The 12,325-nt window shown below is 43.3% G+C and overlaps 1 protein-coding gene across 1 annotated transcript in view; it reads left to right on the forward strand.

Moving 5' to 3' along the window:
* The window catches only part of NSF (N-ethylmaleimide sensitive factor, vesicle fusing ATPase), a 96,111-nt gene that overhangs the window by 44,073 nt on the left and 39,713 nt on the right, over nt 1-12,325 (forward strand). Inside the window, exons 5-6 of the mRNA XM_069751330.1 lie at nt 10,705-10,871; nt 11,379-11,486. Coding sequence (XP_069607431.1) covers nt 10,705-10,871; nt 11,379-11,486 — 275 coding nt within the window. The remainder of the gene's footprint in view (nt 1-10,704; nt 10,872-11,378; nt 11,487-12,325) is intronic.

The raw sequence follows: 12,325 nt of genomic DNA on the forward strand, positions 1-12,325 counted from the left end.
TGCATCCCACCATAGAATATAATGTAGCCCCCTCATAGGGTATAATGCAGCCCCCCACTTAGAATATAATTTAGCCCCCTCATAGGGTATAATGCAGCCCCCTTAGAATATAATTTAGCCCCCTCATAGGGTATAATGCATCCCCCCATAGAATATAATGTAGCCCCCTCATAGGGTATAATGCATCCCCCCATAGAATATAATGTAGCCCCCTCATAGGGTATAATGCAGACCACTCATAGGGAATAATGCAGACCCCTTAGAATATAATGTAGCCCCTTATAGGGTATTATACAGCCCTCCTCATATAGTATAATGCAGCCCCCTCAATAGGGTATAATGTAGCCCCCTTATAGGGTATAATGCAGCCTCCCCATTGAATATAGTGTAGCCCCCTCATAGGGTATAATGCAGCCCCCCACTTAGAATATAATGCAGCCCCCTCATAGGGTATAATGCAGCCCCCCACTTAGAATATAATGTAGCCCCTCATAGTCTGTAATGCAGTTCACTCAGGGAATAATGCAGCCCCCTTAGAATATAATGTAGCCCCTTTATAGGGTATAATGCGCCTCCCCATTGAATAAAGTGTAGCCCCCTCATAGGATATAATGCTAATAGGGTATAATGCAGCCCCCCCTCATATAATATAATGCAGCCTCTCCATAGAATATAGTGTAGCCCCCTCATAGGGTATAATGCAACCCCCCTCCATAGAATATAGTCTAGCCCCAAATTCCTACAATATTATGGCCATCAGTATTCACTCACTGATAGATATTAAAAAAAATAAAAAACCCTACAATACTCACTTCTCCTCCTCATTCCCCTGCTGATCCCGGCACTGCTCTGGTCTCAGCAGCTGCACTGTTATCTGCCCAGCGCACACAGCATGGTGTTTGATGAAGTGACGTCATTGCGCATTGGCTGTGTCAGAGGCAGAAGGGAATGATGGGGGAGGGAGCGTCATCTGACGCCCTCTCCTCTAGTATTGCTTTCAACTGTATTGGCATTAATGATGCTGATACAGTTGAATGTGGCGCGCTGTGGGGTAGCAGCGGTGAAGCAGTGGGTGACAGGAGGTGACTGCTGCAGCTAAAGCCTGTGCCCCCTGCTAAAGAGAAATTAAAATTCATTGCTCCCCACACCCATGGGCATGGAGAGCAGTGAATATTAATTTCTCTTTAGCAGTGGGCACAGGCTTTAGCCACAGCAGCCGGCTCCTGCCTCCTGTCACCCGCTGCTGCTCCGCTGGTGCCGAGCGAGCCCCCTGACTCATGGGCCCCATAACAGCTACGTAGTGTGCCCCTGTTTTTTGACATGCCACTGGCTGGGGGTCCCTGGGGCAGCGGGGGCCCTAGGTAGCTGCTAGCCCTGTATGCCAGCAGATGTCAGGGCCAGTGGTAGGCGAGTCCGACCCTGGCTGTGTCTGACCATACAGGAACATGGTCTGATCATACCACAGCTCCTGGGCAGCAGAGAAAGAAAAAGAAAGTATACAGACAGGACAGCAGGGGATCACAGCTCTTCTCTCTTCTTTCTGGATAGAAGTGTATCAGTAGCAGCCGCCATCTCCTATCTCCGTAATGGGGAAAGTCTGTCTTCACTGAATACAAATTTTTAACCTCAGAATTGAGAATTTTGATAATGACTGATCAAGTTTGGGCAGAGAAAGAAGCAAATTTGTCTGATAAAATATAATACAAAGTCTCTTATTTTCATGTGTACCATTGATTTGATATAAAAATGAAAATGCCAGTAGCTCTTTAAGTCTAGTCTCAGACGTGGTAACAACAACCTGGTGACAGATTCCGTTTAGGCCTAAAAAGCTAGACCATCTCTAGCTGTTTGGAAGCAGAACTGTAAAATAAAGATTAACCATTTATTCAACATGTATTTTGGGAATATTCACTACGAGACCTATGCAATGTTTCCCTTTCACATCGGTTTTCACGAGAGCTGCAGTACTCTGAGAGATTAGAACCTGTAATCCGAAGAGCTCCTCTCCGATGAGGTGACAGTGGGTGTAACACTGCGGCAAATCTCACGTGTTGCCCACTAATGCCTTCAGTCACCGACATATGGCAGTGCCCATGTGGAACTTGTGTTGAGCGGTTTGCGGGCAGCAGATGGCTCTGCAAAACTGTCAAATTCAGGAGAGGCCTGACAAGGTGATCTCATCTCCAGTTCTTGTTCCTGGATCTGTAGATTAGCTCATAAATCTGGTTTTGACATTTTCTTTGTTTTTGCTGCCCTCCATCTGCATTTATTCATGTGATCTGAACTGTCGGTGTTATTTGGAGATATTTCGCCTTTTTTAACTAAAGAGGAGGTATCATCTGTCATGACATGTCTGCTTATAAATCCTTGTGTTCCCCATAAAAACTATCCTACAATGTGGCGTTCCTCTGTTATTCTTCCATATATTTAAATAAAATGATTAAAGCACGTTTTCCTTCCCTTTTTTCTAAGGAGTGCGGTCCTTCATGTAGCTAATCCACAGGCACAACCCATGCATAAACCCTATCATCTATGCTTACATGTCACTACACATGTACCAAATAGAAAGACCAGGAGAAACCAATAGCAATGCATACTAATGGGTGTCATGTCAAATACAATTTTATTAAAGGGGTTATCCAAGACAATTTTTATTCAATAGGAAAAAAAATAATAATCAGGCGGGTAGCGGCCTCAGGTAGCGGCCTGAACTACTTGCCTGTTCTGGCTGGCACCGGCCTAGCGGTGTTACGGCTTCACATCAACAAAGCAGCTGTTCATCTTCCATTTTGCTGTGTTGACGAGGTGTGACTGCTGACGTCATGCTGATTGAGCAGATAGGCAACAGGGAGATGGCCATCAATCAGCATGACATCAGCAGTCATTCCCCATCAGCAGAGCTACAAAGAGACAGCTGATCGGTCGGCATGATGTCACCGGAAGCCACATAATCACCGGCTGGAGCAGTCCATGACCGCTCTGAGCCAGCAGAGATAGGTATCGGGCACAATAGGATTGAATAGTTCGGTATAATCCCTTTTAAAGATTTACTGCAAAAAACAAGGAAAGAGCAAATTGTTAAAAAAACATGTAATACCTTAGTGACCAAGCCCAATTTTTCAATCTGACCTGTCACTTTATGTGGTAATACTTATCCCAGTAATTCTAAAATTATTTTGTGACACTTTTTGTATTTTATGTTAGTGGTAGGTGTAGTTCAAAATGTTTTGCGTTTGTTTATCAAAATACCGGAAATCTGACAAATTTCTAGATGCCACTTGCGCTATTGACATCAGCAATTAGTGGGTGAAATGCCCACGATCGGTATACTGCCGACACCCTCTGCATTTTTACTATTCTCTGATTCCTTTCATCAGTAAAAGGTGTATTTGTGATTATTAAGGTGTTAAAAAAGCACCACTGTGCTACACACAAGTCAAAATAGACTCGCAATAAATGGCCAAAAATACACCTATCGTCTGTAAATAAAGGTCCCTGGCAATGCAAGAAAATATAGAAGGACCAACGACATAAAGTGCAATTATGTAGTGTAACACCGCATATGTTAAAGGCAATCTGCCACTAAATCTGAGCGCAGCATACTGTAGTGATAGAGACCCCAACTCTAGTGTCTCTTACTGGGCTGCTTGCTGTAGTCTTGATAAAATCACTGTTTCATCATCAGATTATGCATGTTCACCTCTGCGCCATTCAGTATGGGACTCTGCAGAGCGTCGTTCTTCTAGAACCTGATCTTGGCCTATGACCCCCAGCATTCGTCAGGTTATCCCCTATATACTTATTATTTTGGGAATATCCTTAACACAAGTGTTCCATTCCAATACAGTTTTGTTGGCCCGTATGAATGGAGTCCTAAATCAGCTCTGATCAGCTTGTGTAGAGTCAATCAGCTCTCATTTACGGGCAGGGTTTGGCCAGTATAAATGGACCTTCAGACTGTGCACTCGCCTACCGTAGCCTCTGTGTTATTCACCTGTTATTCCTTCTGGCCATGTATGAACACCACGGCATTAAGCTCTAAGAAGAGTTGTTCCATTTAATAAGAAAGGTCAGGAGAGGCGATGGGTCCTCTTTAAGAGAACTGATGTTGTAAGTCCTCCATTGACTTCTTGTCCTTCCATGGATATCTCTGAGCCATTACCTCCACCGACCTTCAATGTCTCTAATCAACGCTCAGGTTGATTTTGGTGTTTGCTCACTAGGATGGTGTATCTGTGAGAGTGACAAGTCGGACCTATCCTGAAAGTACTTGAGTCTATCCCAATGTCACAGCCGGCCATTTCTAGGAGAACGCCTAGGACAGCAGGAATTGAGCCGCAATGACTGCTGAGCTGTCCGTGGTCCTGAAGCTTCAGATGAGGCCTGTGCTGCTCCTCACGTGGTCCCTCTGGTCAAGCACAATGCATGCCCCTTATATCAGCCGTAGTGCAGAACTGCTGGCCAGCTATACAGATTGAGGGATAGTTATTACATAGGCAGCGATGGCTTATTGTCATCCAGCTAGTGTCTGTGCCTTCTCAGCGAACAATAGATGATATCCAACAAAACTGCAAAAGAAGATGTGGTAATGTGAGACTTCTGTGCCTTCACATCTGATAAATCTGGAGACCGTGACTGCTTGGCGTTTAACCCCTGCATCTCTGGAATCTTTAACATGAAGAACAGATAATTGTCAGGTGACAGTATAATGATATATGAGGGTAATAAGACATTAATGGCCGCTTTCTGCTGGGGTTTCCTCCCGGCTGCTGATGAACTGTGGAATAAGTGTTGTCTTCATTGTGAGAGGGAGACACAGGGAGGCACTTGCATGGCGTGGCCATATGCCGCTACATCCTGGCGCCAGGGACATTTCTTAACCCTTGTGATTCATTCACCTTACCTCCCTGCTTATCAATAGTCTTTGGCCCTTGCCTGAATCTTCAGTATCAATCTTGGATGCACTAACTATTATCCCTCCAAGGAGTCTTCTGTCTTGTCTTAATTTTAACCCCGTGCGTCCTTCTCAGCCTTCGTCAGTCTTACTACCAGCCTCTTGCCCACATTGCATTTTATCTTTTGTTGTTATTCAATCCTCTTTCATCTCGGATCTTGTCTTATTCCATCCGGATATGATATGTGTGTCCGTGTGCAATCTGAGCTATATCCTCCTACATCATCACTATCTTTCTTCAGTGACCACGGAAATGATCTGTTTGGTCAATGGTGGATAGCTGTGAATCATCGTATCTGTCGTCTATCTCTCTTCCTATCATCTCTATCTATCATCTCTTTATCATCTCTCTATCTATCCATCTATCTATAGATATATCTATCCCATATAATCTATCCTCTATCTGTTATCTATCTATCCATATTTATTTTGCTCCTACATTTCTTGTAACGCTCTCTCATTACTCTCTCATCATTTTCTTATATCGCTCTCTCATTGCTCTGTCTCATCACTCTTATATTGCTCTCTCCCTATCTCAAATCTTTCTCTCCACCTCTCATATTCCTTTTGTCTCTCTTATATCTGTGTTATCTTTCTTCAGTGACAATATAAGTCATCTATTGTGGTCAGTGACAGACATCCCTCCCTTCCGCTCTCCCTCTAGTATATCTCGCCTCCAGCCTGTTCTCTCTTTCTCGCTCTCGTATCTGATATATTATATATTTTATAATTTTTTCTTTTCTCATCCCTGGCTATGTTGGCATCTGTCTTTCTCATCTACCTTTGCCCCTTCTTTCTCACATGATTAGTCTTCCCAGTTATAGGAGCTAGCTTGGGTTTCTGTAGCCTTCACTAGTTTTTCATTTTTTTCCTCTGCGTCTGAAATAACCCAGGGAAGTTTCTGCTTTGCAGCCATCATCTCATTGTACAGAGATGAGAACATTCCAGTTACTATGGTGATAAAATAACTATAGACGCATCATCCAGTGAACAGCGCGGCGCTAGATTGACAGCATCGGCCTACACAGCACGGGTTCTGTATCTGGCATGTACCTGCTGCGTCTGATCTCTGACTCCTCGTTCTATAAAAATCCCATTTGCCTCCTTGTATTTCATGTACGATTGTTGTAAATCAGGATTAGTAATTATTCTTGGATGTCAGACGTCCTGTACCCATAGAGAACTGCGTAAAATAGGAATCAGGGCGGATTTAAAATGTATTACTGGACTTCAGTCTTCAGCTTCTGGTCTTGTAAGACTCAAGATTATATCTGCGTTCTCTTCTAATAAGTGAAACTGTAAGCGTGTGCAGGATGTCAGACTATAATGAAATTGCAGCCCAGTGTATTCATTAAGTGTATTTAGGAAAGCCACATTTGTAGGAAGAATCAGAGATGTATCACTTTCCATTCACTGACAGCAAGCGTTCTAACCTCGGTTAACAATTGCAAGAATTTTCATTATGCAGAGCTACATCCATTATTTGCACACTGCCCCTTGAATATTTGCTTGCGGATGCAATAGTATTAGGGGCCAAATATTGTAAAGGGTATCGGTCACCAGGATTTTGCTGCCTCATTTGAGAGCAGCATAATGTAAAGGCAGAGACCCTGATTCCAGCGATGTTTCTCTTACTGGGCTTTCTGTAGCTTTGAGAAGATGACAGTTTTATCTGCTGCAGATCCAGCAGTTCTCTGAATGCTGAGCTCTGTATAACCACACCACTGATTGGCAGCTTTTCACCTATACAAAATGTACACAAATCTAATCGGGGGGGGGGAGGTTATACAGAGCTCATGAATAAAGAGGACTACATGGCAGCAGGTTTACTGGACCTCTAGTGATAATCCCCAGCTAATAAAACAGTGGTTTTTTTTCACATCTACAGTAAGCAGCCCAGTAAGTAAGGGTATGTGTCCACGTTCAGGATTGCATCAGGATTTGGTCAGGATTTTCCATCAGTTTTTGTAAGCCAAAACCAGGAGTGGGTGATAAATGCAGAAGTGGTAGATATGTTTCTATTACACTTTTCCGCTAATTGTTTCACTCCTGGTTTTGGCTTACACATACTGATGTAAAATACTGACCAAATCCTGATGCAATCCTGAACGTGGACACATACCCCAATACATCACTGGAATTAGGGACTCTGTTGCTACATTATGCTACTTTCTGAAGAAGTGCTAAAAACCTGGTGACAAATTCTGTTTAAAGGGGTTTTCTCCAGGTTGTAAATTGTGAAAAGTTCCTGGAAATAAAATCCTCACTGCTCTCAAGAACAGATTTGACTTCTTTTTTTTTTTTTTTTTTTTTTTTAAATCTGTAGTTTACTTCTTGTTGCCTACATTACCGGCCACCTCTGCTGCAGTGGCTGATCTCTTAAACAAGGAGCACAGCGCTTACAAGCTCTGTCCAATAGAGCCAATAGAGATTGTAATCACTGCTCAGAAAATAACCGGATTGTTGGATCTGACCAGCATCGGAGGATAAGCTGCCTCTGCTTGCAGTAATGGAGATTGTCCAAACTGTGCAATCGGGGCACTCATGCTGCCGCCCTAAACTGTCAAACAATTAGGATAGCTTACCTACCATTGTTCCCTAGGTTTGCATGAAGCTTTCAGACTTGGGGCAGAATGCTCCTGAAAAACAAAGTGGTAGTGTAAAATGGCCTTTAGATGCTATTTCACTGTGTATTCTACATAGAGAGGAAGTGCTGGTTCTCCTTTAAAGACCAGCTGACTGGAGCCTTACAGGCAATGCTCTATGGGAGAAAAGTGTGCCAATTATCCTTCTCCAAGAAAGAGAAACTTGCAACCACCTCCTGCGAGAAGAAGCTACCGCATGTGTCAGTGTCCGACTAAATGCAGTGCCTGAAGCTCCTCTACACACAGCTAGTTTGGGGGTCTTTGCACCTCTTCATTGTAAAGCGAAAGTCTGGCTGGTTGAGTGCAACACCCTTGAGGCAAAATGGCGCTTGACGTTTACCGCCAAGGCTCATAAGAACTGACAGACATTGACTTATTGGGTGGCCACCTCTCTTAGATGGTACTTTTAAAGAGAAGTTTCTTTCATTCTACGAGAGCTAATTTTCAGAATGTTCTACATACAGGAAATCTAGGCATTCTTTAAATACATTACTCATATTTTGCTGGTCCTGGGTTACATCATGTATTCTGCTCCAGAGCTGTATTTGTAATTCTGCTAGAGGCAGCCAACTCTCACAATGTAGTGATCCAGTTAGGCTGGCCATACACATTAGAATTAGATGGCTCATTCGCCAAGTGCTGTTCTTCCCAACCCCCCATCTACTTGGAAATGGGTGTAAGCTACTAACACCTTTGCAATGTGCATCCCTTGAGTACGAAAGGATAGGACATGTTGAAACCCTAGTGCCTAATTCTTCTTGGCAGTGGGAGCTGTCCCCAAAATGCAAATGGCCACAGCAAGATCTGTGCAGGCACTGGCGAAGCAGTGAATGCTTGGACATCATCTTAGCTGAATTCTGAATGAAGCTCTGGAGTAGTATATATGCTGCAACTTTAGGATCAGGACAAGATACGTAATTCAAAGGTTCTCAACATTATGGAAACTGTGAAAGATTGTCACCTTCATTAATGCCTCATTCAACCTCTCCTACTGTGAAGAACCTGTTGTCGGGTCTTCATTCAGGCTAGAGCATTACAGGGTTCTCCTCACTGCAGCGTGAACACCACAAAATGACCACAAGTGGTCCCATTATTCCCATCAAGGGTTATTCTCAACATAGTATATTATCCCTGTCCACAGGATAGGAATTGAGCGGTGCCACAAATACTCATCACTGCTCCATACGTTCTCCATGGGACTGCTGGAGATGACCTCTCACAGTCCTGTAAATGATAACTGGGGGGTGGTGACCATGAGCAACTTCCAAAGGGACGGTTCACATGCCACTTCTTGGGATCAGTGGTTGTGCCCACAGTTAGACTCCTACCGGTCCGGTCAGACACTTTCAATGGTCTGAATGCCCTTTAAATATGACAGTTCCCATAGAGGGTCCCACTTTTGTTGTTCCCCCCAGATTTTCTGTTTAATTTGTCATTGAATTAAAGTTGCATCACAAATGTATTCATCGCCGGGCACGGAGCAGAAGTGTGATGTTCACGTACTGTGTGTGAGGCTCCGTGAGAAACCATCGCACTGTTAAACCATTTTGCTAATTGACTCAGTGATTCTTCGGTTTTATGGAGCATCAATAAAGAGTCCTCAGCGAGAGCGCTCGTGATGCCACAGACCGGATGAGTCCTGCATAATAAGTTATACTTTATGGAGTCATCAATTGAGAAGCATACCTTACTTGGGGCCCGATTCATTACTCTGTCTGCACTTTTTTTGGTGTAAAAATCTGTTTTTTATTTTTGTGCCAAATTTATGATGTTTTTTTTTTATGCTAGCCATTTGTCGTCTTCATTTTTTGGGTTTGCTTGACAATGTGATTTCTATTATCCAAATATTTTCAGGAGTATGAAATCTGTCTACCATAATTCTTTTTGTGCACTTGAAGAAGCAGTTTTATATCTTAATGAAAGTAATGTGCCACATTTTAGTCTAAAGAGGTGCAAGAATACCCCAATTTGCACCAAATTCATCCGTTGTTATGTGTCATTATGGTTAATTTGGCATGAAGTCCACTAGAGAAAAAAAAGACATAAAACTTTCTTTTAAGAAAGGCAATAGATAAATAATGGTCAAAAAGTGTTCCTCACATTGGTGGACCCACTGTTTTCATAAATCCATTTGCAGGCTATTAATTTCATTGTAAACGGTCAGCCGGATTTCACCCCCAAACTACGGTATATGCGCATGTAGCTGTTTCAAAGACAAGTCCAGCAATACCTCTACATGGCCAGTCTGCTCCTCCTTTTCTGAGAAATCAGCATTTTAATTGATATGCAAATAATGCTTAAAGGACTATGGTAGATCTGAACCATTTGTCACTCCAGCTCTATTTCCAGCCCAACACCGCCTCCTCCTGTTTGACGTTTCCTGAAGTCGCCTGCATAGACGCTGCCAGTCAAATAAAAGGATGTGGCACTGGGTGGGGAATAGAGCTGGAGTGACAGGGGCTTCAAATCTACAAATAGCTCTTCAGCGTCATTTGCATTTCAATTCAAACACTGATTTCTCAGTAATGGAGGAACGGACTGGCCATGTAAAGATATTTCTGGACGTGTCTTTGAAAGAGCTATATGCACATAAAAATAGTTTAGGGGTGAAATCCAGTCCCCCTACCCAACCGTTTGCGTCTCCCAAAGCGAAGCATATTTAAGCACTGTGACTCTCTCATTTCTTACACAGGCATTGCAGCTTATCCTTATGTGTAGCTCTGCTTTGTACTGCACATCCGCCCCATTCACTTGGGCTCTGAAGGCCCCCTAATCTTTTATTCTGAAGATCTGCAGGGGTCCTGGGGGGTTGGTCACCTACTGATCGAAAGCTGATGACCTATGCTTAGAATAGCACATCAATAGTTTTCTAATAGTTAACTCCTTACCATTTCAGTCCATATTTTAAATGTTAAAGTGCAAATAGATAATATGCCACAAGGTGGCACTGTCTTCTTGGTTTCCATGAACTATATCCCGGTAGTTGTTTCTATAACGGGCAGAAGACAGGTAATTGCTGTAAGTCTTGTCCCTTTTAGGCCCCTGCTTAATTATGTGTATGGAAGGAACCCACATATGCAGAACAAGTATTTTGTTTTTTCTTAGTTGTGGTGTACAACTTCGACAAGACCAAGCAGTGCATTGGAGTCATGACCATCGAGATCGACTTCCTGCAGAAGAAAAGTGTGGACTCCAACCCTTATGACACTGACAGGATGGCTGGGGAGTACATCCAGCAGTTTAATAACCAGGCTTTCTCTGTGGGACAGCAGGTAAGTGCTAACCCTTTAGGAACCTCCCCAAATTTTTAACGTGAATCTTCATCTTTCTAAAGAAGTGATGGCAGAAGGGATCAGGTGGTCCTATTGCCCACCATAAGTCTGAGCCTTATTAAGGCCTCGTATTTCCTCTCCAGCAGAACATGGCTGGCTAAATGTATTATATGCTGGCCACTAAGTTGCATGGATTGATGGCAGCCCTCCTATGGCTAATGGGAGGGATCCTGAATAGATTTTCTTTTCTTCCCCTTTCCTTTTCCCTTTTCCTTTGCCCTTTTCTCTTTTTCTTTTCCCTTTTCCTTTTCATTTCCTAAAACATGCTGCTTTTTTTTCTCCCAGAAACATCGCCACACTTGTCTATAGTATGTATCTGGTATTGCAGCTTGGCTCCGCTGAAATGACTATGACTGCGCAGCAATACCTCTCGGGGTGGCAGAAAGTAACCCTGTTTCTTTAATCCCTAACAACTCTTTTATTCCTCCTTTTTATTCTTTCCTGCAGCTGGTGTTCACCTTCAATGAGAAGCTTTTTGGACTGGTTGTGAAAGACATTGAGGCAATGGACCCCAGCATCTTGAAGGGGGAGCAGTCCAGTGCGAAGAGGCAGAAGGTATGGCTAATGTGTCTCTGATATCCCCTGTATCCTATATATGTACGGTATATAATCATCAAATCCCCGCTATGAGCTCCGTCATAAGGCACTGCCCTTTTATAATAATGCGTGCTCTTGGCACTACAGTTTTGCGCTGAGCTCGCTAATAATATAACTGGATAGAGCATTAGTTTTAGTCCTGATGCCCAGTGGTGCCCGCGTCAACCACTAGAGCAGGGGTGTCAAACTGCATTCCTCGAGGTCCGCAAACCATGCGTGTTTTCAAGATTTCCTTAGCTTTGCACAAGGTGCTCGAATCATTATGTGTGTAGGTGATTAAATTATCACCTGTGCAGTACAAGGAAATCCTGAAAACATGACCTGTTTGCAGCCCTTGAGGAATGCAGTTTGACACCCCTGCACTAGAGGGAGCGAACTGTCAAACCCTTGAGATCACTGGTAGAGAATCCCAATGTCCTGCTGCAAAAATCACAAATAATAGTGTGAATGGGGTCTCTAAGCAGCCCCCATTCACAATCATTACTTATGATGTGACTGCATGACATTGCAATATTGTGCACCCACAATTTGCTGTGAAACTGAAGCTGTAATCGGTGCAGTGAGCCCCCCCTAATAACAGTAGTCACAGTGAGAAGGGAAGCCGTGCAGTGCAATGCTGTGTCCTATGTTGGGTTTGCCACCAATCACTGTTACCATTCTAAATTTGCATTTAGCATGTGGTTCCTCTTGAATTTTGAGATTTTAAGAACCTTGTTTCCCCCCCCACAATAAGCAATGCTGGTGCTTTCTGGTTGCCGCTTTTCTCTATTTCATTTTTTGATACAATTTCTGTTTCC

Source organism: Ranitomeya imitator, chromosome 2 (genome assembly GCF_032444005.1).
Source record: "Ranitomeya imitator isolate aRanImi1 chromosome 2, aRanImi1.pri, whole genome shotgun sequence".
NCBI classification, from domain to species: Eukaryota; Metazoa; Chordata; class Amphibia; order Anura; family Dendrobatidae; genus Ranitomeya; species Ranitomeya imitator.